The 25752-nt window shown below is 42.8% G+C and overlaps 1 protein-coding gene across 3 annotated transcripts in view; it reads left to right on the top strand.

Annotated features, from left to right (window-relative positions):
- The window catches only part of KCNIP4 (potassium voltage-gated channel interacting protein 4), a gene marked incomplete at its 5' end in the record, with an annotated part of 248945 nt that overhangs the window by 52821 nt on the left and 170372 nt on the right, over positions 1–25752 (top strand). The window contains one exon of one of the 3 annotated variants that reach the window (XM_083367712.1): positions 7842–7929. The exons of the other annotated variants lie outside the window; for them this stretch is intronic. Within the exon in view, the coding sequence (XP_083223838.1) occupies positions 7842–7929 (88 nt within the window). Of the gene's footprint in view, positions 1–7841; positions 7930–25752 lie in introns of those variants that run through there. 3 annotated transcript variants of the gene reach the window in all.

Genomic DNA, 25752 nt, shown 5'->3' with positions numbered 1-25752 from the left:
ATCAAACATTCTGGAAGGCAGCAGAACCTTCCCCCCCCACCCGGTATATTTTCCTGAAAACCCAGATGGTTTGGGTCTGGAAGGGTTGCTGGAGAGAGTTCATACAGATCTCCACGCTTATATTGATCTTTGCTGGGGATTAAAACTTCAGACTAAACTTTCTGGAATCTAGCAGAATATTTATTAACTTTCCACGCTTCAACTGCTGCGGTAGCTTTTTAGCAGTTGGGTTAGGAAGATTTACTGGATTTCAACTTTAGCTACTTTAGGATAGAGGGCAGAGAAAGTGGGTCCGAGGGTTGGGCACGGATCAGAGCCCTGGTGGCACAGTGGCTTTGAGGGATCAAGGTTTGCAGAGATGGGTTGACTGATCCGGGTACAAAGGCAGATGTTTCATCCAACAGCGTGCTGGGGCTGACGCCAAACTTTCCAAATAACTTTCTGGATGCTTCTGCTTGGGGGTCAAATTTGATTTTCTAAAAATCAGAAGAGAAAGAGGGACAGGCGTGTTGTCTGATTTTCTTGCCTGATCACCTGGTGGTGCAGTGGTTAGAATGCAGCATTGCAGGCTGACTCTGCCCACTGCCAGCCGTTCGATCCTGACCGGCTCAAGGTTGGCTCAGCCTTCCATCATTCTGAAGTTGGTAAAACGAGGACCCAGATTGTTGGGGTCAACAGGCTGACTCTGTAAACTGCTTAGAGAGGACTGTAAAGCAATGTGAAGCGGTATATAAGTCTAAGGGCTATTGCTATTAGGAAATGTATTAGAGTTGCTGGGGTAACATCCCCCTGTCTTGCCATATTCATTATATATAGGCTGGTTATATCTAATCCCTCCAAGATTCTTGAAAGTTGGGTTTTGGCTGCAACTGCAACAAGAAAAGTACTTTGTGTTTTGTAAGAAATTGTTACAAAAATTGGCTAGTATTCAAATCTTTGGTTGGTATGGTATAAATCTTCGGGTCCTCTGGATTCCGTAGTAGGAGTTTCACTGCTCGCTAAAAGTGTAACATGAAAACTATATTTGGTTGTCTTTTGTCTAGCAGCTGTTCTGTGCTCTTCTTGTTTATCCCCCCCCCAACATCTGTCTCTCCAGCCGAAGGTCAGACCCCGAGGTTGCTTGACTTGATGTCATATTTTTCCAGTGTTCTTCTGAATATTTCATCAGGCACGTGAGATTGCTTTGCGGGCTTCACTGCAGCTGACAGCCGTATAATTTTCCTTAGGCTGCAGTGTGAAAATGAATACAGGAGTGAATTCAAGGGCGTAGGAGTGAAAAAAGAAAACGATGTTCACATTCTTAGCCAGTCGTAATACATGAACTAGCAGGGAGAAATTTGGTGTTTCAGAATCTTCCTTTCTTCCTTCCTTCCTCCCTCCCTCATCTTCCTTCCTCCCTCCCTTCTTTCCTTGTCTTGCAATAAATCACTTCAGGTATAATTCTTCAATAATGCTTGCATGTTGCTTCTACATCCAACTGTTTTTGCAAGATGTGAGATTGAGATTATATGAAACCCCATATCCCCCTCCCTCAATGTTAGCCAGCAATGCCTTAAATACTCTCCAGATGAGAGAGAGAGAGAGAGAGAGAGAGAGAGAGAGAGAGAGAGAGAGAGAGAGAGAGAGAGAGACGGACAGACAGATAATCAACAGAGAAGGGTGGATGGATAGATACATAAATGAGAAACAGATAGATAGATAGATAGATAGATAGATAGATAGATAGATAGATAGATAGACAAACAGACAGACACAGATAGATAATAGAGATGGATAGATACATAACTGAGAAACACAGCTGATAGAGATAGATAGATAGATAGATAGATAGATAGATAGATAGATAGATAGATAGATAGAGATAATAGAGATGGATGGATGGATACATAACTGAGAAACACAAGTGATAGATAGATAGATAGATAGAGAGAGAGAGAGAGATAATCGACAGGTGGATGGATAGATACATAAAAGAGAAAGACAGATGATAGATAGGTGATAGATAGATAGATAGATAGATAGATAGATAGATAGATAGATAGATAGATAGACAGACAGACACAGACAGACAGACAGACAGACAGACAGATAGATTTAGACACAGAGAGATAGATAATAGTCAGTGGTGGATGGATAGATACATAAATGAGAAAGAGATAATAGATTAGATAGATAGATAGATAGATAGATAGATAGATAGATAGATAGATAGACAGATAGACAGACAGACAGACAGACAGACAGACAGACAAACAAACAGACAGAGACAGATGAATGGGGCCTAGGCTGTCTCTTAAGTTAATCAGTTGGGAAACAAACTCCTCTGGAATTTGACAACACAGTCATCCTTTCTTTAGGATAAAATCTACTTTCTTCCCAGAGGGAGTGAAATGCATTTGATGTGCTTACAGCTTCTGAGTCTCTGACCCTTTGTTGATGCTTTAAGCTTTCAGCTGGCCAACGCTGAACTAGGGCTGCAGCAGACAAAATCTGCTATGAAACGATGAATGTCCTTCAAAGAACGAAAGCAGTAACAACAACAATAATTGCAATAATGCAAAACCATTAAGCAACAGCACAAAAAGGTCAAAGTTATATGGAGAGATCAACCTTGGCAGCTGTTGGACAGTTATATTGCTAATAAATCAAATTAGTGGCTACCTTCTGCTTCCTATTATTTATATAGATTGAGACCACACATCAATTACGATATAGCTTTGGGCAGGAGACAGTTGTATCGTTGTGAGAAAAAGTGATGTGAAAAATGTTTTTGGTTCCATCTGGAACACTGTTTCTCATATATGTGTGTGTGTGTGTGTGTGTGTGTGTGTGTGTGTGTGTATGTGTGTGTATAGAAGAGCCTTGGTGGAGCAGTGGGCTAATGCCTCCTTAAGTAACACCAGCTGCCTGCAATTAGTGCAGGTTCGCACTAATATATATAAACTCTATTCCAGATGCAACCAAAAACATTTTCAACTCTTAAATGCAGAATATAGAACAAAAAGTGTAAAATAGCTTAGCTATCATCGGTATCATGGAATACAAGTTGTTAATTTAGTATTACTTTTTTTGTAGACTTTCTATAGTAGTCACAGCCCTGCCCAAAAATGAGGACAAAACTGGGTTTGTTCCTGCTTATGCAGAGGCCACAGATATGCATTTACTCTTTCAAAGCATTTGACACTCACAGAGCAGCTTCTGAATCATCCAGCCAAACAAAGTCTCTTCCTTACATTTTCTTCCATAAGCTTGTAAACCTTTCTTTTTATGGTGGTGCCTTCCTGCTTGCCTTTCCTACTGGACTAGTTGTCTTTTGGCTAGGAGCAGAATAGAAGTGTATACGCACGAAGTCATTTTACACAAAATGTGAAAACAGCCTTCCCTCTTTATCTAATCTAACATCAGTCAAAAGGATGTATTCTTCAAGGTCTGTCTGTTGATCTGACTCTTAAAAAAAACTTAACTTTGTTAACTTAAAAAAAGCTAAACAAGCAAACAATGTTTGGTCTTTTTTGCAACGTCTGCAGGCATAAAATAGCCAGCATGTTTGATGGTTCTTTCTAGAATAGCTTCCCGCTTCCATCCCTGGCACGCGACAGAGAGGCGTGATCCAGACGTTTGTCCATCAGTGATGGAACTAATGGAGTTGCGAATGAAAGGCCCACTTCTTTATGGGGAGAGATGTAAATATATGCAAAGAAATGGAATAGCAGAAGCTATCTCTCTTGCTGGGCCCTGAAGCTGAGCAGGGCCAGGCCAGGTTAATTTTTAGACAAAAGACCCGTAGACAATACCAGGGCTGGGAAGATGAAAAAATATCTGAAATATGGAGCACCAACTTCATGTACTTAAAACCAGAAATATATGTTTATGCCTTTGCCAAGCAAATCACACGGACAGGTCCACGAAATCTTCCGATGAGCAAAGTGATGTCTTCAGGATAGAAGCCAAGACAGCCGTCACATTGTGAAACTGAATGTTCTCCTGTTTTTTGTGTGTGTGGCATGATGGAAATCTCTCTGGAATTTCACGTTCACTGTTATCCTTGACCTCCAAATTGTGATTCGGTTTTTTATGAAAGGGGATGAGTATGATCCAGGAAGAGTTGGGCGCTTTTTAACTTCCATTCTTTTCCATGGGAGATGGCTGGGCACTTAGGAATACACGATTCATTAGAGATCTCCAACTGTAGAGATTTGTATCAACCACATATAGCCATCTGAAATGGTATAGGGTTTCCTGCCCCAGCAGGCAGTTGGACTGAGAGAGAGAGAGAGAGAGAGAGAGAGAGAGAGAGAGAGAGAGAGAGAGAGAGAGAGAGAGAGAGAGAGGGGGGGAGGATAGTGATGATAGATAGATAGATAGATAGATAGATAGATAGATAGATAGAATAGTGATGATAGATGATAGATAGAGATAGATAGATAGATAGATAGATAGATAGATAGACAGACAGACAGACAGACACACACACAGACAGACAGACAGACAGACAGACAGACAGAGATACACACACGCATATACATGTCCCTTGGAGGTCTTCTAGTCCAACCCCCTGCTCAGGCAGGAAACCCTTTACCATTTCAGGTGGTTGTCCAGTCTCTTCTTAAAAACTTCCAGTGTTGGAGCACCCACAACGTCTGGAGGTAAGTTGTACCACTGATTGTTTTCACTATCAGGAAATTTCTTCTTAATTCCAGATTGCTTTTCTCCTTGATTAGTTTCCATCCATTGATTCTTGTTCTGCTTTCAAGTAATTTGGAGAATAGGTTGCCTCTTCTTTGTGACAACCCTTGAGATACTGAGATCGTGTCACCCCTGGTCCTTCTCTTCATTAGAGTAGATATACCCAATTCCAGCAGCCGTTCCTTATATGTTTTAGCCTCCAGTCCCCTGATCATCTTTGTTGCTCTTCTCTGCCCTCTGCTCTCTTTCTGGTGCCATAATGCTTTACAAACCTATATCTTGTGTTCACCGACCGTTCTTGGCCTCATATTCTGCGTCATTACAGGTCCTTCCCTGTCTGTTCCCTTTTTGTTTACAGCCCTTGATTTTAAAAGTAATTAACTTTTCCCAATTCTCCCGATGCATCAATTGTTCTCTTGTGCTAGATGAGGTCTTGTTCTCCAGGGGATCATATCATTCTGAGTTACATCATTCTGGGACATTTATATCCCCACCTTTTTTTGTAAACAATGAACGAGGGTATTAAAAGAGCTAATTTGATTCACATCAATTCAAGTGTTGTTGATATTTTTTTTCCCCTCCCTCTGAAAAAAATGTTGCCAGTTTTAGCCCCTGGTCTTTTTGTGTGAATCCACTTGTTAAGATCGAAATGCAAACCCACAAGGAGAGGCATGTATTGCGGTCAACATGAATTGTAGAGTTTCACTTCTTCTTTACATTGTGTAAGTCAAAAATTGTTCCTTTACAATGCAATGCATTCTGACATAGATCTGAGTTCAGTGAAGCAGGGATGTTAAATGATTTTAGGCCGGGCACTGGCGAGCTGATAATATTTCATTCAAGGTTTGGTAGGGGGATAACATAAAATAAAAATTCCACAAAAGCTGTTTAAACTTTTGCAGGAAAGACAGAATACAAATCTAACCACACTTTAAAAGTCTAGCTTCAAGTTAAAGTTGACGTCTGACGATTTCAGGTAATTTTATGTAGGCACATTAAGATCTTCTGAGATGCCATATGAACAAATGTCCATTCCTGCATACTAAAGAATCAAACTTCTGGCAATGGAGGATCATCCCAGAATTCTGCACGTACTGGCTGGGGAATTCTGGGAGTTGAAGTCCCACCCGTCTTAAATTGCCAAATTTGAAAAACACTGTCCTAGGTTGTGTTGCGCTGGAAATAGGAAAAGCTTGACACCCAGCTCATGGGGAGATTTTCTCTCAACCCAAACTGCCCAATGGGGATCCAGTTTGTAAAGACCTTCCTAATTACATCCTACTTATTCTCCAAGGCAGTTGGGATCCCTTTTGCTGCCAGATCTGTGCTTGATAAATCTGGGGGAACCGGTAGAATGTGGCAAAGGTCTGGGTTTTTTGCTTTTGTTTTGCCAACTGAGGTCGAGCCACGTTTTGCCACCCTGAATCTGGTAGCCTTAAAGCAGGGGTCTTCAAACTTGGCCCTTTTATGACTTGTGGACTTCAACTCCCAGAATTCCTCAGCCAGGCATGCTGGCTGAGGAATTCTGGGAGTTGAAGTCCACAAGTCATAAAAGGGCCAAGTTTGAAGACCCCTGCCTTAAAGCCACAATGCATCTATACAGTCCTATGAAAAAGATACTGTGGTTTTACGTATCAGGGCATAGTAAAAACCATCCGGTCTTTAGCAGTTCTTAACAGCAGGTCAATGCAACCTCAAGTGAACAACGACACGTGACATATTGCACCATTTCACTTATTTTACGAAAAGACAGCCAAAATGGAGAAGCCACCTGTGTGTATGTATATGTAGTCAGTGTGAACACACACTCTCTCTATACACACACACACACACACACACACACACACAGAGAGAGAGAGAGAGAGAGAGAGAGGATTCTTATCTATCATCTACCTCCCTCCCTTCCTACCTACCTACCAATCCATCCATCTGTCTGTCTATCCATCCATCCATCCATCTCAGGCATCTCTATCTCTAAACCTTTTGTTAAATCTGAACTGCCTAATCATGCTTGATATCGCCTTTAAAGCAGAGCCAAGTTTCCCCCCCCGCCCCCCCTGCAAAACACAGTCTGCGCCCTTACTTATTTGATAAGTTGACAAGGACACCCGCACAAAACAAACAAACAGACAGACAAACCACGTGCTGACTTTGACGCAGTCGAAACTTTTCTCGGCTGTGGCTGTCTCCCATCCTACAACCGAGCGATCAAAGCCGGCTTAAGGTCAGGACAGCCCAAAAAACCCAAAACCCCAAAATCTTCCATTTCCCCCAAGTGAGATTTGTGCCTCTCTGCGTCCCTCCACCTGGGCGCGTCTTTCGGGCGTGGCGGCGTTCCCACGGCTCCTCCTGCTAGCAATTCGGCCACTCTCCGGCTGCCGGGTCCGCTCTCCTGGCTCCTTGCACCCTCCTCCTCCTCCTCCTCCTCCGCTCTCCTGGCTCCTTGCACCCTCCTCCTCCTCCTCCTCCTCCGCTCTCCTGGCTCCTTGCACCCTCCTCCTCCTCCGCTCTCCTTGCTCCTTGCACCCTCCTCCTCCTCCTCCGCTCTCCTTGCTCCTCCGCTCTCCTTGCTCCTTGCACCCTCCTCCTCCTCCTCCTCCTCCTCCTCCGCTCTCCTTGCTCCTTGCACCCTCCTCCTCCTCCGCTATCCTTGCTCCTTGCACCCTCCTCCTCCTCCTCCTCCTCCTCCTCCGCTCTCCTTGCTCCTTGCACCCTCCTCCTCCTCCGCTCTCCTTGCTCCTTGCACCCTCCTCCTCCTCCTCCTCCTCTCGGGGGCTGCTCGGCGCTGCCTGCCTGCGGGTTCTCGTCGGAAGGCGAGCTTCTCTGGGCAGAGCCGGCTTCGCAGAGCCCGTGAACGGGAGGGGAAGCCCGAGCGGCTGGGCAGGGGGGCAGCCGGAGTAACCTCCCGACGTGCGTCCGCGACGGCCAGCCTCGCCTGTTGGCGGAGTAAGCGGAGCGCGGCGTGGTGGAGAAGCCGGCCTCCCCCTCCGCCGACTCCTCTTGGCAACTCCTCCCGGACCTTTCCAGGGATCTCCTGCGGGGCTGCCCTGCCGGGTCCCGGCCAGGCGAGGCGGCTTTGGAAGAGACCGAGCGGAGCCCGACTTCGCCTCTGGAAGCGCCGGCCGGCCGGCGCGGAGTTGGCGCTGCCTGGAGAGATGAGCGGATGCCGCAGAAGGTGCAAGCGGGAGATCTTCAGATTGGCCCAGTATCTTTTCCGGGCCCTCACCGGGACTCTCCAGACGGGTGAGAGACCTCTTTGGGCCTTTTCTTCTCAGATTTCTCAATAGCCATCCTTCCCCAGCTCGCGGTTTAGGTGGAGGTGGGGGAAATGGCCTCCTTTGCAAACAGGGTTTGGGATGCCTTGGCTGCAAATGATACCCAAGCAGGAAAAACCCTGTGGAATTAAGTTAGAGAAGCCATATATTTAAAAAAAAACACAGATGCATGTGCAGAGTGCTGTTGGATATGCTTTCGTCTGGCTTGGGAACCAAGTGCGTTTCAATATGTTTCTTTCCTTAGTTTAGATAGAACTCTAAACTGGTTTGTGTTATCTTAGTAGGCAAACAGAGCTAATCTGACAGGGCAAACTTAGTATCGGCACTAGATTTTAGCCTGGCATTAAAAGTTTGTCAGGAATTGTTTGGGGGAGAAGAAGTGAATTTAGTAGTAGAATTTGCAGCCTGTGATTTTTTTTTTTCTTTCTAATTTCTCTCCCAAAAGCAGAATCCTTGAAACTGGAGGCTTGAAAGAAGTTAGTATGTGTATGTGCACGCGCAAAATATTGATTAATCTCTAGTGTAAGGCGGGTGAGAAGGTAGATTTGTCTGACTTTAAAAAGAAAAGCTGGGATTTAGAATAATAGAAGCAGGCTCTCATTCTAAATAAAGGAAACATTTTCCCCCACGGTGATAAGCATGTCAGGATACCACGTGACAACTCCATGTAATAATCCTATGTTACGTGAACGTATCGATTGCTTTTTTCCCCTCAAGACAATGTTTTCCTTGTTAAAAATGTCAATTTATGATGAGCTTGTAGGAACTGGCAATTATAGTTGCTGTATAGATGGGTTAATGAAAGATAGATATATAGATGGACTGGGCTGTAAAGGGTTTGTACGTAGATATTAAGCAAAATCAGGAAATAGGATACCATAATTAAAAGCCTGGATGTGGACAGACACAAATGGACCGGTCTCAGCATTAACTCTTGGTTACTTACTAAGATTTTTATGCCCTGATGTGTACGACACTGCTTGTCTCAAGTTTTGATGGGGAAGTCTCTGACTCCCAGATCCCAAATGAATGATTTTGTTGCTTTATTTATTGATATTTACTTGAACTTACCGTATCTGTTTTCTATTTTTCTTTCTATTTCTTTTCTGCACCTTCCATTTTTTCTTTTTATTCTTGGTGTTAGTCTTTATCATTGTAATTGCAATTGTTAATAAAATTACTGTTTTAAAAAAAGGGAATCTCTGAACTGTCCCTACTGATGAGTCAGTTGTGACCCTTACTGGAAAAAAGTATCTTCCACACTCAGGTCAACAGCGTCTCCCAAGAGCCCACGGGCTTCCCAGTTCTACTAAGTTTTTCCCAGCTTTGGAGTCAATCCTGTAGTTTTGCCAAAGTGACACCCTAATAATAATAATAATAATAATAATAATAATAATAATAATAATAATAATAATAAACCTTTATTGTCAAAGTGCAACATGTGTACATTGAGATTAGCTGAGCCTCCCCCCATGCTCCCTCCCCCCAACACACAGTGACAACAAACCCTCCATCCCACCACACCATGTGAGCCAGCTACACCACACACCGGCCTCCCAAGTCAATTCTGCATAAGTTCACAGAGATTGTATCCCATTCAAAAGCCTAACAGCCCACGGATAAAAGCTGTTTTTCAGCCTGTTGGTACGGCTGGCTATATTCCTATATCTCCTACCCGATGGTAGGAGAGTAAAGAGATACCGTCCAGGGTGTGAGTCATCCCTGAGAATCTTCCTCACTCTTCCAAGGCAACGAGCCCTGGCGAGGTCATCCAGTGGTGTCAGGGGACAGCCCACAATGTCTTGTGCTGTGCTCACTACCCTCTGTAATGCCTTCCTATCCGCGGCTGTCAGACCAGCATACCCAAACCACAATACAGTACGAGCGGACGCTCTCTATAGTAGACCGGTAAAAGAGGGTCATTAGCCGTTGTTCTACCCTGTTAGCTTTACGTCTGATTGTTCTTCCCTTGGCATCCGTGCTTCCCACGCCTTCCTTTTCTCGTGCTACTGTGTGAGCAAGTGGGGACAATCCATCCAGAGTTAATACCTTCCTTCGAATGGAAAAGAATTAGTCACAAACGAAATCCTCTCATTACGAGAATTCTCTTCCATTTTAAACCAATGAATTAAGCTGGAGCTTAATTGTCCCACCAAAAGTCAGCAGGGATTTAAAATAATTTGCTTTTGAATGTTGAGACGTGTTTTTAAAAGAGTTGATGGCAATTTTGTTTTTTTTTAACAAATGAGCCTGGAACATCCATTCTTTCCCTCTTACGGTGTTCTTCTGACTTCTCAATTTCAGTCTGTTGAATTTTATAAATCCCAGTCCCACTCAGATCAGGCTGGGCAGGGTGGAAATGCGCTACATCTCCCTAACAGTGAACTGCCAGCCAATCAATATTTAGACTGTCTCAAAATGCCAGAGTGGAACAGCAGCTGGAATGTTAAAATATACCCCTCTCTGTTCATCCGTGAAGTAAACTGGATGACCAGTTTCAGATCAGCATTCTGCAACCGTGGGGTATCCAGACTGCACTTCTTGTAATCCCAGCAAGTGGATTTCCAGAAAGTGGAAGGTGAATATAGAGGAACGTGGAAGAGAGTAACCCAGGTCTATGGCACCTTAAAGGAGAGGCATCTTTTCCTAGGTTGATGCTTAGCTCAAATCCTTGTGGTAGTAGAGAGGAGAGAAGTGACGGGGTGAATTGAAACAGCTGTTTAGCCGTGGTTGCATTCATTCCAGTGATGGCAGGAAACCCTGAGACTTTAAATCCAGGGTGGTCAACGTGACCCCTTTAAGACCTGTGGACTTCAACTCCTCAACCTGCTGACTCAGGAATTCTGGGAGTTGAAATCCACAGGTCTTAAAGGGGCCAAGCCCTGCTTTAAATTATGCTGTCCCCCCACTCCCCAGTGGTTCGGCCATGCACCTCTGTCTGTCTAATCTTGGTGTGCCAGACTCCAAGGTCCATGATTGACGGTTGATGAAAGCCAGTGTGTAGAAGTCACCAGTCACCATGCTGCAGATTCAGTTGTTGTAATTGTTGATGATGATGACTGCTGTAAATGATTGAGTGGTTGATCTCCCAGTGCATCCCCAGCACTTTTTCAGGAAACCACCTGTCAATCCTCGTCCCCTTGTTCACGAAAAGAAAAAATGGGTGCAAAAATTGTGTGTCTGTTTGTCTGTGAAGAAGAAGAAATACAGAGGTTCTTCTATCTATGAGAAGAGGTTGGGGGGGGGGGCAGATAAGCTGAGAGACCCCATTGGAAACCACCATTAGTTACAATCTCCTAATTTGGAGACAGGCATCTCAAAGATTAAAGCCAAGATATTTTCTGCTGCATTAAGCTTTCAGGAGGAAAGGATAAAAATGTAATTAATGATGGGTGCAGATAGCAAAAATCACCCTTTGACACCAAGTTTCATAGTCCTCTGAAAATCCAATAATTTGCTTTGTATCTTCAGCTTAGCACATTAACGATCGAACTCTGTAAAACTCAACATTCTGCCCCTTAAGTTTGACCTGAGTCGTGCGTCTGTTTACAAAGGTCACAACTTCACTGTGTGCAAATCTCCCCTTGTGAAATTGGAGAGGCATGTAGGCTCACCATGTGTTGAAAATTGGGAGACACCACAGGGTGCCTCCTTGGACCATTAATTGTCCCACATTCCAACTCTCTGGTTGCAGGAGTTGCAGATGCACGATAATAAAGTAGGTGATACCCTAGCAGCTCATGCTTTTGTAAAACGCAGAGCCTTTCCCATTTTCTGACCTTTTCATCAAGGTGCAACCTTGGTTGTCCTTGAGTGAAGATGGGCAGAGCTGCGTTTTGCTTCAGCCCGACCTTTAAATCTGTCCCCTTGCCTCCTCCCTCTCCCTCCCTTGGAGGAGCAGCCTTCTCAGGGGTATCTTCTGACTTGTCCAGTTTTGCAAAACCGACGACGGAGCCAAAATGACAGCTCTGGAGAAAACCTCAGGGAAAGAACAGGCCACATTCCGAGTTTGCCTTGCAAAACGAAAAGGAAGAAGGGCAGGGAGGCAGCCATCGTCTCTTTTGAGCGATTGAGGTTTGCAGAGATGGGTTGACTGACCCGGGTACAAAGGCAGGTCTTTCGTCCAACAGCGTGGTGGGGCTGGCGCCAAAGTTTCCCAAGTAACTTTCTGGATGCTTCTGCTTGGGGGTCAAAGTCGATTTTCTAAAAATCAGAAGAGAAAGAGGGACAGGTGTGTTGTCTTGTCTGATATTCTTGCCTGATCACCTGGTGGCGCAGTGGTTAGAGTGCAGCATTGCAGGCTGACTCTGCCCACCGCCATCGGTTCGATCCTGACCGGCTCAACATTGGCTCAGCCTTCTGTCCTTCCCAGGTTGGTAAAATGAGGGCCCAGATTCTTGGGGCCAACAGGCTGCCTTTGTAAACTGCTCAGAGAGACCGGAAAAGCACTGTGAAGCGGTGTACAAATCCAAGAGCTATTGCTATTGCTAGCTTCTGTGCTTAGACTAGGACAGGTGACCAGTTTCCTGGCTTTGAACAGCATGTAGCAACGATTGTTTGAATAAAATGTCCCTTTGCCCCCTTGTAGCCCTGGAGCTGTTCCCTTCCAGGGTCCATATTCGTTCTCCTCCCCCTTTCAAATAAAAATGGCTGTGAAAAGCTTTTTGCCAGAACTTTGAATTTTCATATTTCTCCCTTCAGCTTCAGAATTCAGATTTATTTTCTAGCATTGCAATTTCATGCTCAGCTGGAGAGGGATCTGCTTTTCCCTCCTGTTGTACCTCGCTCATTCCGAGCAAACCTCCTCCTTTCCCCTGACTGGAGGCCTAGCAGCTGGTAGTAGCCTACACAGAAAGATGGCATCCGAGATGTTTTTTTTTATTTTTTTATTTTTTAAAAAAAATTCCATTTGTATCCCGCCCTTCTCCGAAGACTCACGGCGGCTTACAAGCTTAGCAGTAGCCTTCATTCTATGTATATGCCTGCTTATTAGGGCTTTCATACACCCCCTAAGCGGCATTATTACAAAGTCAGCTTATTGCCCCCAACAATCTGGGTCCTCATTTTACCTACCTCGGAAGGATGGAAGGCTGAGTCAACCTTGAGCCTGGTGGGACGCGAACCTGCACTAATTGCAGGCAGCTGGTGTTACTTAAGGAGGCATTAGCCCACTGCTCCACCAAGGCTCTTGCCTCCAGCACATCAGAGCTACACCATACTGCAGCTTGTGGGACTTGTTTCCTACTGGTTTGGTTTGGCTTGGACAGGGCACACTAAATGTGAGAGGTGATTTCAGTACTTCGGAGATCCCAAATGTTGAGGGGTCCTCGGTGCTCTCTGAGCTTGCTTGCTTTCTTGTAGACGTTTCATTACCCAATTAGGTAACATCATCAGTGCTGGAAGGGAGGGGGGGTTGCAGAGAGGAGGAGGAAGAGGAAGAGGAGAAGGAGTAAGAGAGGAAGAAGGACTGTGGAGTCCTTGGTGCTCTCTGAGCTTGTTTGTTTTCTTGCAGACCTTTCGTGACCCAAACTAGGTAACATCATCAGTGCTAGAAGGGAGGGGGGTTTGCAGAGAGGAGGAGGAGGAGGAGGAGGAGGAGGAGGAGGAGGAGGAGGACTGTGGGGTCCTCCGTGCTCTCTGAGCTTGCTTGTTTTCTTGCAGACGTCTCATTACCAGTGGCGTAGCGTGGGTTGTCAGCACCCGGGGCAAGGCAAGCACCGCACCGCACGCCTGGCACCCCCCCTCCACAGTGGGCGGCGACCGGGCGGCTCAGATCGGATTCGCACAGCCAGCACTGCAGTGAGAGAGAGTGAGTGAGCCAGGCAGGGGCAGAGAGCTGCGAGTGCGAGCGCGCGCCCCCCCAGATGTTGCGCCCGGTGCGGCCGGCCCCCCCTGCACCCCCCATGCTACGCCACTGCTCATTACCCAAACTAGGTAACATTTGCAAGGAAACCACCAAGCTCAAAGAGCAGCAAGGAGTCCTCACTTCAACTCTGAACCTCAGATATTTTCTTTTATTAACCCCAAAGTTTGTTCCCACTCTTGCACCCTTCAAGTGGAAGGAAGGGGTGATGGAGGAGTGAAGGCTGCAGAGGAGGGAATAGATTAGGGAGTGAGCCTATTCAGTTTGGAAGCTTATTACAGAGAAATTAAGGTGAGGGGCGATGCCTGATGGGTGTCCATCCTCTCCCTCCAAATAACCTTTGAGGCCACTGAGGAAGCCAATCCAAAGCGCAGAGTGCCAGGCTTCTCCTTCCCTATTTAATTTCTGTGCCTGCTCTAAAATGAGTGGGAAGGACAGAGGTAAAATCAGATCACAGCATCAGTTATTAGTAGCGCCAATTTTTATGCGCTGTTCCCAAAATAATTTCTGGCAGATTAAAATTAGTGCTCATCAAAATGCTGCTTTGGTTTCCAAAAACAAATGGTGAGGAGAGCAAAAGAACCACGAGAAATGTGTGATTAATCCCTGTGTTAGCTCCCTCTTTAAACACACACATACACAAAACAAACACGCCTTGTTATACGCTATATATATGTTTGCCTGTGTGTGTGTATGTATATTTATCCCATTTATCCTATTTATTGCATTATAAATATCCTATTTATAATAAAAGTAAAAGGGTTGTTCTTTTAAAGTATTGATTTATTCACTTACTGAATATTATAAGCAAAATGTGTACTATCCTTTAAAAAAAAAGGTGTTGGATCAGGATGAGGCAGGACAACTGTGGAAAAGGGCTCCCCTAGTGGCCAAGCCTTGATACTACAATGCTAGTTTGAAATACAGGCAGTCCTCAACTTACACATTTCATTTAGTGACCGTTCAAAGTTACAGCAGCACCGAAAAAAGTGACTCGTGACGGGTTTTCCCACATACGACCGTTGCGGCATCCCCACAGTCACATAATCGGAATCCAGACGCTTGGCGACTGACTCGTATTTATGACGGGTTGCGATGTCCCTAGGGTCACGCGATCCCCTTTTGCGACCTTCTGACAAGCAAAGCCAAATGGGGAAGCCAGATCCACTTTAACAACTGCAGTGATTCACTTCACAACTGTGGCAAGAAAGGTCGTAAAGTGGGGCAAAGCTCACTGAACAAATGTCTCGCTTAGCAACATAAATGTTGGGTTCGAGTGAGGTTGTAGATCAAGGACTACTCGCACCTGATCTAGGCTGAGCCCGAGGGAGGAAGGGGGTCACCTTCCAGCGGCCGCAGTGGCTGCGATGTCAAAACTGGAAGCAGCTTTCTTTTTCTTTAATCCTCCCCATCATCCAGCATAAATTTTAATTTGTAAAATGAATAAAAGCTTCATTAGTCCCATATTACGTCTCCGTGTGAGTTTTCTCCTCCTTTTGGTAATAAATCTTCCATTGGAGAAGGATCGTGCTCCGAATAATTTTTCATTTGAGTGCGTGAAGAATAAATGTCTTTTTGGGTCATGCTGTGTAGCTTCCAACGATTCTGTCCTTTTCAGGTGAAAATGGTATTTTGCACAATGTTACAAAGGACATCCGCTTAAGGGGCTGTTAGACGTTTAAACATCGTTTTTCTTTGTATAGCTACATCCCCAATTTAGGGGGGAAAAAACTATGGGTAGCAGTCAGCTATTGATCAGGGACAAATAGATAAAACTCGTTTGAATTCTCAGATGATAAAAAAGAGGTAATGGATAGAAAGTCTGCAGAACTGTTGGGTAACCCAATTATTTCTTTAGCATGTTAAGTAACTTGGTGGTGGTGGGGTGTCTCCATATCTACTCTAATTGGCCTCGTTGCGTCACTTCTGCCTCGTTCTTAGAATAATGACATCCAGGCCACCTCCCACATCAAAGATCCTATAGAGCCGTGGTCTCCAAACTTGGCAACTTTTAAGACTTGTGGACTTCAACTCCCAGAATTCCCCAGCCAGTACAGTAGATGGCACCAGAGAGCACCAAGGAACCCTCAGGTGTCCTTCTTCTTGACATGTCCTCTAATGTCCTTCTAAGTCCCAAAAGCTTGCAAAAGCTATTCTTCAAGAGTCTAGGCCCAGGGCACTGTTCCTCAACCATACTCACTCCAAAGGTCTAGAGCAGTGTTCGTCAACCATACTCACTCCAAAAGTCTAGAGCAGTGTTCCTCAACCATACTCACTCCAAGGGTCTAGAGCGGTGTTCCTCAACCATACTCACTTCAAGAGACTAGAGCAGTGTTCCTCAACCATACTCACTCCAAAGGTCTAGAGTGGTGTTCCTCAACCATACTCACTCCAAAGGTCTAGAGCAGTGTTCCTCAACTATACTCACTCCAAGGGTCTACAGCGGTGTTCCTCAACCATACTCACTTCAAGAGACTGGAGCAGTGTTCCTCAACCATACTCAGTTTAAGACGCATGGCTGGGGAATTCTGAGAGTTGAAATCCATTTGTCTTAAAGTTGTCAAGGTTGAGAAACGCTGGCCTAAAGACATCAACAGGGGTGAGACCCCAGAAGCTGTTCTACAGTTTCAGGGAATAAGAGTTCTTGCTGACAAGGGTGGGCCATTTTGTCATCTTTCTCTGTCTCCTAGACCTGATCTTCCTCTGGGAGTGTCTTGTTGCTGTATCTCTTCAATTTCTGATAACTTCCTTAATAACCTGACTTTACTGCTAGGTCCTTTACCATTATTCCCCCCACCCCACCCCCAGGGAGGCAACCTGCCTGCCTGCCTGTTTAGCGCAAGCGCTTGTTGAAACTTTCAGGCTGGAGAGCTAACATGGCATCCTCCGTGCAGGTCAGGAGAGCAGTGCCCTGCCACTTGCTCCTCTGATGCCCCACAAGCAATTAACAGCCACCAGCTCCTCTTGACCTGGCCTCTGCTGAGCACCTGTTTGCTCACTGTGTGAGCACCCTGTAATTTCAAAAGAAACACAACCTAACAATGCAGTGATTTCAAGGGCATCCCAGCTATGCTGGAAATAAATCATCTCGGGTGCTCTTAACATGCTGACAGTTTGGAACAGGGAGATCTGAAGCCAATTTCAAAAGCAGTTCTTCCTTTTCCGTTTCTTCATGCTTTACCCTTAAAAAAAACAAACCCAATGGCAACTTTTTCCACCTTTCAAGGGGAAAACGTCTCTTTGGCCAGCTTTTCTGAGCCTTCCGTTTCTCTTCTGCAGCAAAGAAAAAAGAATAGTCTTCCCTCGTGGTTAAGCCAATCGCTGTATGTAAATGATGTGCCTTTAAAACTCAATTTAGACTCAATTTGGTATCCAGTAGCACGTAAAAATGCAAGTAGAAAAATAGGGACCGCTCCGGTGGGAAGGTAACAGCGTTCCGTGCGCCTTTGGCGTCTAGTCATGCCGGCCACATGACCACGGAGACGTCCTCGGACAAGTGCTGGCTCTTCGGCTTTGAAACGGAGATGAGCACCGGCCCCTAGAGTCGGAAACGACTAGCACACATGTGCGGGGGAACCTTTTTATGTCTTAGTTCAGGCATTGTGGCTTCTTGTTTATTAGCGGATTTACTTCTTCTACAGCATTGCATGGCTAACTCTTTGGCGAGGTGAGATAAATCGCTCAGTGACACGCAGAACACAAAAGTCCTAAAGGATAGTGGTTGGTTTTATAACTGAATTAAGAAAGGTTTTGTAGGAAGATAATCGAAAAACCTGTGGCTCTCAATAATTTGACTGCAGAAAAATTATATATGCGCTCAATGTTTTACGTAGATTTTTTTTTGGGGGGGGGGCATTTGTTTGAACGGCCATTGTTCCTGAGAATGCACGTGAAATTTGATCAGTAATTTATCACACTGCTCTACACCAAGGGAGAAACTGAAATGGATTCAGGATTGTACAATTTTTAAGGTCAGAACATTTTTCCCTCTTCTAGAAATCGATCCCGGTTCTTGAAAATTCCTGCTTTCCTCATCAAGTAATCTTTTTATTTTTTACATATTTCAAATATTTGCATTGTTTCAGTTTGTTGGGTCAATCTGTATGCGATTGCAGATCTTCAAAATACTATTCAAGAAATCTCCTTGGTGTCAGAGTTGTTCTGCACCTGGGGATGGAGCTACGAAGCTGGGTTGCTGTGCTGGATGGGTGACTAAGGCCTTCCCAAGTTTGTTTATTTATTTAGTGTGTGGTGAGAACATGGCAAAGAGAAGTAAACATAGACACACAATCCACGTAATTATACACGCAAAAGCTCTAAGGGGGCAACCGCAGTGGCCTCATAACTGGATGTCCACTTCAGCTCTCCAGGTGATCGCCTCTGGAGTTGCTTCATGCAGATCTTCTAGAGAACCAGAAAGTCTTGTGCAACTTGTTTAATAGTTTCCATATCAGCATCACAGTTACAACAAGGGCAATCTTTCCATCTCCACTGATACAGAATTAGTATCACACCTAATTCTTTTCCAATTTTGTCCAACGAAGCAGGTCAAAACCAGGTGGTTTGGTAGAGGGATCACTAATGGGCAGGTCACAAGAAGGCACCTTGCGCCATCTCCAAGTGTGCTACTTTTTCATTGTCCTCTTGGGAGCAGAGAAAGGTGCTACGTTAGGTTGTCATGTTTCAAACACCTCGTGTGTAGTGCAAGAAGTGGAAATCTGTAGGTGGGGCGGGGAGGGAACAGTTGATAAACTAAATTTCAAGTTACAGAATTTTAATCTACCTCTGCAGCTCCAGGAACCAATCACTAAGGCTCTGGGTTGGGAAGCACCGTCTTGAGATGTGGAATATAGTTGCTTCCTGAATTTCAACCAAGCCTAGCGTTCTCCATTCAAAGAAAGTTGGGGCGAGCTACCTTAGTTTATATAATCCCATCACTTTCCGTTACAGTTCTTCTTTATATAACAAACTTCCATTTTACTGTGCACTTAAGTGATAAAATATTAAAGCCTTGCTGAAACATTGAAGCTGTTATAATACCTTCTTTTGTAAGTGGCCCCTAATTCACAAAGTTAGAAAAAATATTTCACCCTGCTAAGTAAGGAGAAGGTATACAGTAGATAAGCTGTTTTATAGCAAAATGAAGGATGGCATTGAAATCCCAAGAGTTTCCCCCCCCCTTATCTACGTATTTCTGCAAGCCATAAAACTAGGTATTTGTGCCTCCCTTGCTTGTTGATGGCTGTGTCTAACTATGATTGTGTGCTACAATCTCTGGCAGCCTAAATAAATTTGAGCAAAGAAGAGCAACTAAGATGATCAAAGGCCTGGAGAGTAGAACATATCAAGAACGGTTGCAGGAATTGGGAATGTCCAGTCTAGAGACAAGAAGGGGGGACCTGATAGCAGCATTCCAGTATTTGAGGGGCTGCCCCAAAGAGGAGGGGGGGTCAACTTATTTTCCAAAGCACCAGAGGGCAAGATAAGAAGCAACGGATGGAAACTCATCAAGGAGAGAAGCAACCTGGAATTAAGGAGAAATTTCCTGAGAGTGAGAATAATCAACCAGAGGAACAGCTTTGCCTCCAGAAATCGTGGGTGCTCCATCACTGGAGGTTTTTAAGAAGAGGCAGGACAGCCATTTGCCTGAAATGGTATAGGGTCTCTTGCCTGAGCAGGGGGTCAGACTAGATGACCTTCCAATTCTGTTGTTCTGTATCTCAACATGAGGCTTCAGTTAAACTTTTCTGCTTCCTTTTCACTGGTGCAATATTTTTAGGCAGAGTTGTTAAGGGCAGAAATTGTTTTCCTAGCGAGCAGGTATTTAATGTCTGTTTCTCCTGGGTCTCCTTGGGAATCAATCTTCTGATTTCTAATGAGTGTCTTTTTTTTTCCTTTACTGAGCCGGGGTAAAAGTAGTATAAGAACCATCCAGTTCTTCTTTCTTCATTTGTTATCTAGATGTTTCAAGATAAAGAAACATTTCAATATAAAGAACGGTCTTTGAAAGTTCTTGGTTGCACAGACCTTTTGATCATTTTAAAAATAAGTATTTGTCCCAAGAGAAGCACTTCTCTGGAAGGAAATATATCACAGCTGAACACATGAAAGCCTTTGGCCATTTTCCTTAGTTAAATCCATCTTTTAGTTTGCTTATTCTTTTTTTTTCCTTTTGAACTACGAAAAAAGGGGGGAAAAAGATAAAAGAAAGCTTAGTAAAATGAAGGCAGAAAGAAAGCTTGTGGGGAAAATGTTAGCAGATCAGAATGCTACGCTTGCCTGTGTGGAAAAAATAAATCTTTATTGAGCCATTAAGAATCATAAACAAAGATATATTGCCGGTAATGTAATGTAAATATTATCACATTGAAAAACTATTATTGTCATGTTATATGCAAAGAGAAGGACCTAGAAAGAGAAGAAGAAAGGAACGTAAAACTCTCAAACAGTTAAATTAAACAAAATTACATTTCAATAAAAGTTGATTTGTTAAAATCCTTTGATAAAAACTTTTAGAAAGCAATAGCTGTAAAACATTACCTAACCATTCTTCTTCTAAATTAATGTACAATACCCTTCCAGCTCTGTTCTGTTCTGTTCTGTTCTATATTTCTTTTATTTTATTCTGTTCTAATTTCTATTCTATTTTAATTTCCATTCTATTCTATTCTTCAGTCAATCAATTTCTATTCTGTTCTATTCTGTTCTATTCTATTCTATATTTCTTTTATTTTATTCTGTTCTGTTCTAATTTCTATTCTATTCTATTCTTCAGTCAATCTATTCTATTCTATTTTTCAATCAGTCAATTTATTCTATACTATTCTAATTTCTATTCTATTTTAATCTCCAGTCAATCAATTTCTCCTATTCTATGCTATGCTAAGCTATGCTAAGCTATGCTAAGCTATGCTATGCTATTCTTCACTCAGTCAATTTCTTCTATTCTATTCTATTCTATTCTATTCTATTCTATTCTATTCTATTCTATTCTATTCTATTCTATTCTATTCTATTCTATTCTATTCTATTCTATTATTTCTTTTCTTTTATTCTATTCTATTCTAATTTCTATTCTATTCTTTTATTCAGTCAATCAATTTCTTCTATTCTATTCTTCAGTCAACCTATTCTATTTTTCAATCAGTCAATTTATTCTATTCTATTCTAATTTCTATTCTATTTTAATCTCCAGTCAATCAATTTCTCCTATTCTATGCTATGCTAAGCTATGCTAAGCTATGCTATGCTATTCTTCACTCAGTCAATTTCTTCTATTCTATTCTATTCTATTCTATTCTATTCTATTCTATTCTATTCTATTCTATTCTATTCTATTCTATTCTATTCTATTCTATTCTATTCTATTCTATTCTATTATTTCTTTTCTTTTATTCTATTCTATTCTAATTTCTATTCTATTCTATTATTCAGTCAATCAATTTCTTCTATTCTATTCTATTCTTCAGTCAATCTATTCTATTCTATTTTTCAATCAGTCAATTTATTCTATTCTATTCTAATTTCTATTCTATTCTAATCTTCAGTCAATCAATTTCTCCTATGCTATGCTATGCTGTTCTTCAATCAGTCTCTTCTCTTCTCTTCTCTTCTCTTCTCTTCTCTTCTCTTCTCTTCTCTTCTCTTCTCTTCTCTTCTCTTCTCTTCTCTTCTTCTGACCTGCCAAGGCATCTGGTGTAACAGAGACATTGCTAACACTATGGGCAAGGCCATGAAGAGTTATCGGAGGCTAATTCCTCCACCACTGTCTCAATTTTTCCTAACAGATATGGCCACAAATGCTCTTTCGCTGGGATTTTATTGTATCTTCCTTCCATTAACCTGGGGAGCAGAGCTGACATCCAGCCAAGGAAAAGAGTTTCTAATGGGAGAGTGGAGGATCTTGCAAAATAACCCAGGGCCATCAGCGGAGGTGGAGGTTTTACGTGTATCTTTCAGACAATTGATATTAGAAAGCATATTGCCTCGATTCCATTTGGGTTCCCTTCAAACCCAGTCAGATCCTGGCTCTGAGTCTACCGTGTCTTAGATCCATGAGCTCAGGACATTTTGTCACCCCAAAAAATCCTATAGTACAAAATATTTGAATCAAACTTCAATTCACGATTGGAATTGTTCTGAGTCTGTAGTTGATCAGGCAGTCTGTAAGTGGAATAAATGAACAAGTTTAGAAGCAAAAAAACACACACACACCTTGCTGGGCAGTGAAGCATCCGTTGAATGATTATTTTGCTTAGAGCAATGGATTCTAACATCCTCCCCAGCATTTTAAATCTTTATTCAATACTGTGCCAGAAATCAAGTGAAGAAAATGCTTTCTTACTTATTGCCTTGCTTCCTCCTTTCAGCTTGGACCAAGCCTTTCTGATTTCTATTTATTATATCAGGATTTGCAAAACAAAAACAGCAAAGATCCGTGAGGTTTAACTACTTTTATTTAAGAAGTGCATTGGAACTGAGGGTGAAATACAATGCTGCTATTAAACTCTGCAAATCCTCCTCAGGATAAATTCAAAATAATTGGCATTCAAGACCACATTATTCCACCCGTTTGGAATGCCGCATCCAGTTCTGCTGCAAAAAAGGATGCTGAGTGCCTAGGAAGAATGCAGAGAAGGTCAAGCTTGGTATCTCCAGCCGAACTAAAAAAAAAAAAAAGGACTTGGGAGTAATATAATAGTTGTCTTCTAGTACTTGAGGGCCACTCACAGAGAATTAAGGAACTGACTTATTCTCCAAAGCACCTGAAGGCTGGACAAGAATCAACGGGTTGGAAGCTCATCAAAGGGAGATTCAACCTGGAAATACGGAGGAATTTCCTGACAATGAGAACAATTAATCAGTGGAACAGCCAGGACTTTTTTTCTCATAGAACGCTCAGAACGGAGTTCCGGCACCTTTTTTGGATGGAACCTTGTAGGGTAGGCAAGGCGGGTTGTATGACACGTGTGAGTTCCGGCACCTTTTTCTTTTACAAAAAAAGCACTGGGAACAGCTAAGAGAGTTGTGTCATCACGTTGCTGGAGGTTTTCAAGAAAGGATTGGACATTCATTTGTCCAAAATGGTATAAAGACTCCTTGCTTTGGACAGGGAGCTGGACTAGAAGATCTCCAAGCCCCCACTTCTTACCTTTTTGCTTTATTTAAATGACACCTTTACCTTTAAAGGCCAGGCTGCTGGCCTACAGGAGCCTCTGTGCTAGTCAACCATACCGGTCAGATAATTTATTTTATTCAACAATAATGTTGGTGACCTTTTCATTATACGTTGGGAACCAAGGAGATAGACCACAAGTTCTGACTCTGCTTATTATAGTTCCACACGGTGGAGCTCCGGATGGCACCAGACCTTCGAACTTTCCGTCGGGGCCTGAAGACCCATCTGTTCGAATTAGCTGGTCTGGCCTGATGGGGGATTATGGGCTTTTAATTGTTTTTAATCTGTACTTCTGTTTTTAATTGGGCATGGATTTAATTCTTTTTAATTTTTGTATAGTGTTTCTTATGTATGCCCTGTGAACCGCCCTGAGTCCCACCAAGGAGAAGGGCGGTATATAAATCAAATAAACTATAAACTATAAACTATAAACTTCTTCAAAACCTTGTGCAAGATCTGTGCACAGAGACCAGGAGATTGGAAAACAAACCAGAATAATATTTAGCAGGGAGATAATCGCCTCCTGCGAACACGGGGGCAAGAATTCAGTGACGTGGCCTTCTACGGCCTTCTTATAACCGAAGTCGCTACAGCTTTTTAAATTCCCTAAAACATTTTCTTTGACCTCAATAGATAATCTTCCCATGCAGTGGGGAAGGAAAGAAATTGCAAGTGAATTTAATTATTTTTGACAGGAAGCTAACCCATCAGTTCCTATATTTTATTGCATAGGAGGGCTTCTGTTCTGCTTATTATTATTATTTTAAAGAATTAGGAAAGTAGAAGAAGAAGTCAAAGGGAAGGTGGCAATAATGGAGTGACGGAGGAGAAATTTATATAAGATGACTGAGTGGTGTTTGGGCCACATTCCCCAAGTATGGTCCATTTGCACGATCGATCTGACCGAGCTTTTGCTATCTTGAGAGAAATGTTGGCCTTCATGACTTGCTTGCAGAAATGTCATTAGAAGCAGCAGCCATTTTTATAAGAAGCTTATTAGCACCATAATGGGTCAATTTCTATACCAGGACAAAACAGACTTTTGTAGAAAATTGGTTCAGTTCATCCAGGTCATGGTTATCCCAAAGATGCCTTTTCCAAAAGGCAACTGGATTTTCTTGGCTTTTTTTCTTTGAAGGCGTTTTGGGTCTCATCCAAGAAGAACTGAATTCAGAACTGAGGAAGCTTCTTGGATGAGAAGAGAAACCTCTTCAAGGAAAAACAAAGGAAGTCCAGTTAGAACTGAAGAAGCTTCTTGGATGAGAAGCAAAATGTCTTCAAGAAAAAACAGTTGGTTTTTGGAAAAAGCATCTTTGGGACCTGGTTAGGTGAATTATAATTTACTCAATCCGAATTGTTTAGTTTGCCTGATCCACTGAACTGCAAACTTACAAAACAGCACAGTGTCCACAGGGTGTCAGTTCCTTTGTCAGAATGACACAAGCAGTGTAGTGACATACTTTTTACTTTAATCAGGTGTGTTTATCTGTGTTTTGTGTGTGAGAGAGAAAGAGAGAGAGAGATCAGAATGTAGTTAAAAAGGGTCCCACTTCAGCAAAGGAGATTTTAGTCTAATTTATTGGGCCAACCCAACACACATTATGAGTTTATGTACCAGCCATGCAAATTCAGGTAAGAAAATTCAGCAATTCAAGATTATTACATTAAATACTGCCAAACGTTTGTATTCAAACTTCTGAAATCGTAAGTTGTCCTTTTCAATTTTTTCTGCCGATTTCTTCAAAGAGAGGGCCAAACAAACGTGCTTCCTATAATTATCAAAAGGGGGTATGTGTGTGATTGTTCCAGCTTCAGCTTTTATCTCTTAATAGATTTTAATGCTAAATTAGTTTTATTTCTGGCTTTTCTATGCATTCTGCTTTTCGATAAAGAGACGTTTCTTGTCAGCTAGAGCAAGAGAAAGTCAAGGGTATTAATGAATTTAGCAATGCCAGTTAATAGTGTTTTGAAGTAATGTATTATTATTATTTCTGTGCCAGTGCTGAGCGGAATAAGACAGTCTCATTATATATTACACAGATAAGCCTGTCAACACAAATAAGAAATGATTTTTGGGGAAGAGAAGATTATTTTCAAATGAATGAAAGAAATAGCTCTAGAAAACAGCCTTGAAATCAGTGGTGAATTTTCTCTCAATGTTTAGCACACTGTTGGTTGATTTTTTTTATTTTAAAGAATTCTCCATCCATAATTTGATGAATTATAATGTGCTTAGTCAGGATGCATGTATATACACACGCATGCATACATGCATACATACATAGGTAATTCTCAATCTTCGAACACAATTGAGCAAAATTTCTGTAAGTTAGTTGTTAAGTGAGTCTCCCCCCATTTTAAAACCTTTTTTTGTGACAGTTGTTAAGTTATAACAGGGTTGTTGAGTGAAATAATTAACCAGTGGAACGGCTTGCCTCTAGAAGTTGTGGGTGCTCCATCACTGGAGGTTTTCAAGAAGAGGCTGGACAGCCATTTGTCTGAAATGATAGATGGTTTCCTGCTTGGGGAATGGGGTTGGATTAGAAGACCTCCAAGGCCCCTTTCAGCTCCGTTATTCTGTACGTTGCCACTTAATCCTGTTCTTGCATAGTTACAGCTGCCCAGTTTGGAAACGTGGCAGAGTTTCGGTTGCTATGACGATGGACGCTAATGCCAAAATCAAAGCTAATTTTGCTTCTTAACCCTGCAGAATTGTTGTTAATTATAGAAAGGCAACATATTGATCTCGG

Source organism: Vipera ursinii (genome assembly GCF_947247035.1).
Source record: "Vipera ursinii genome assembly, chromosome: 7".
Classification (NCBI taxonomy): domain Eukaryota; kingdom Metazoa; phylum Chordata; class Lepidosauria; order Squamata; family Viperidae; genus Vipera; species Vipera ursinii.
The sequence above is the reverse complement of the archived record's forward strand: the minus strand, read 5'-3'. Positions and strand labels throughout refer to the sequence as shown.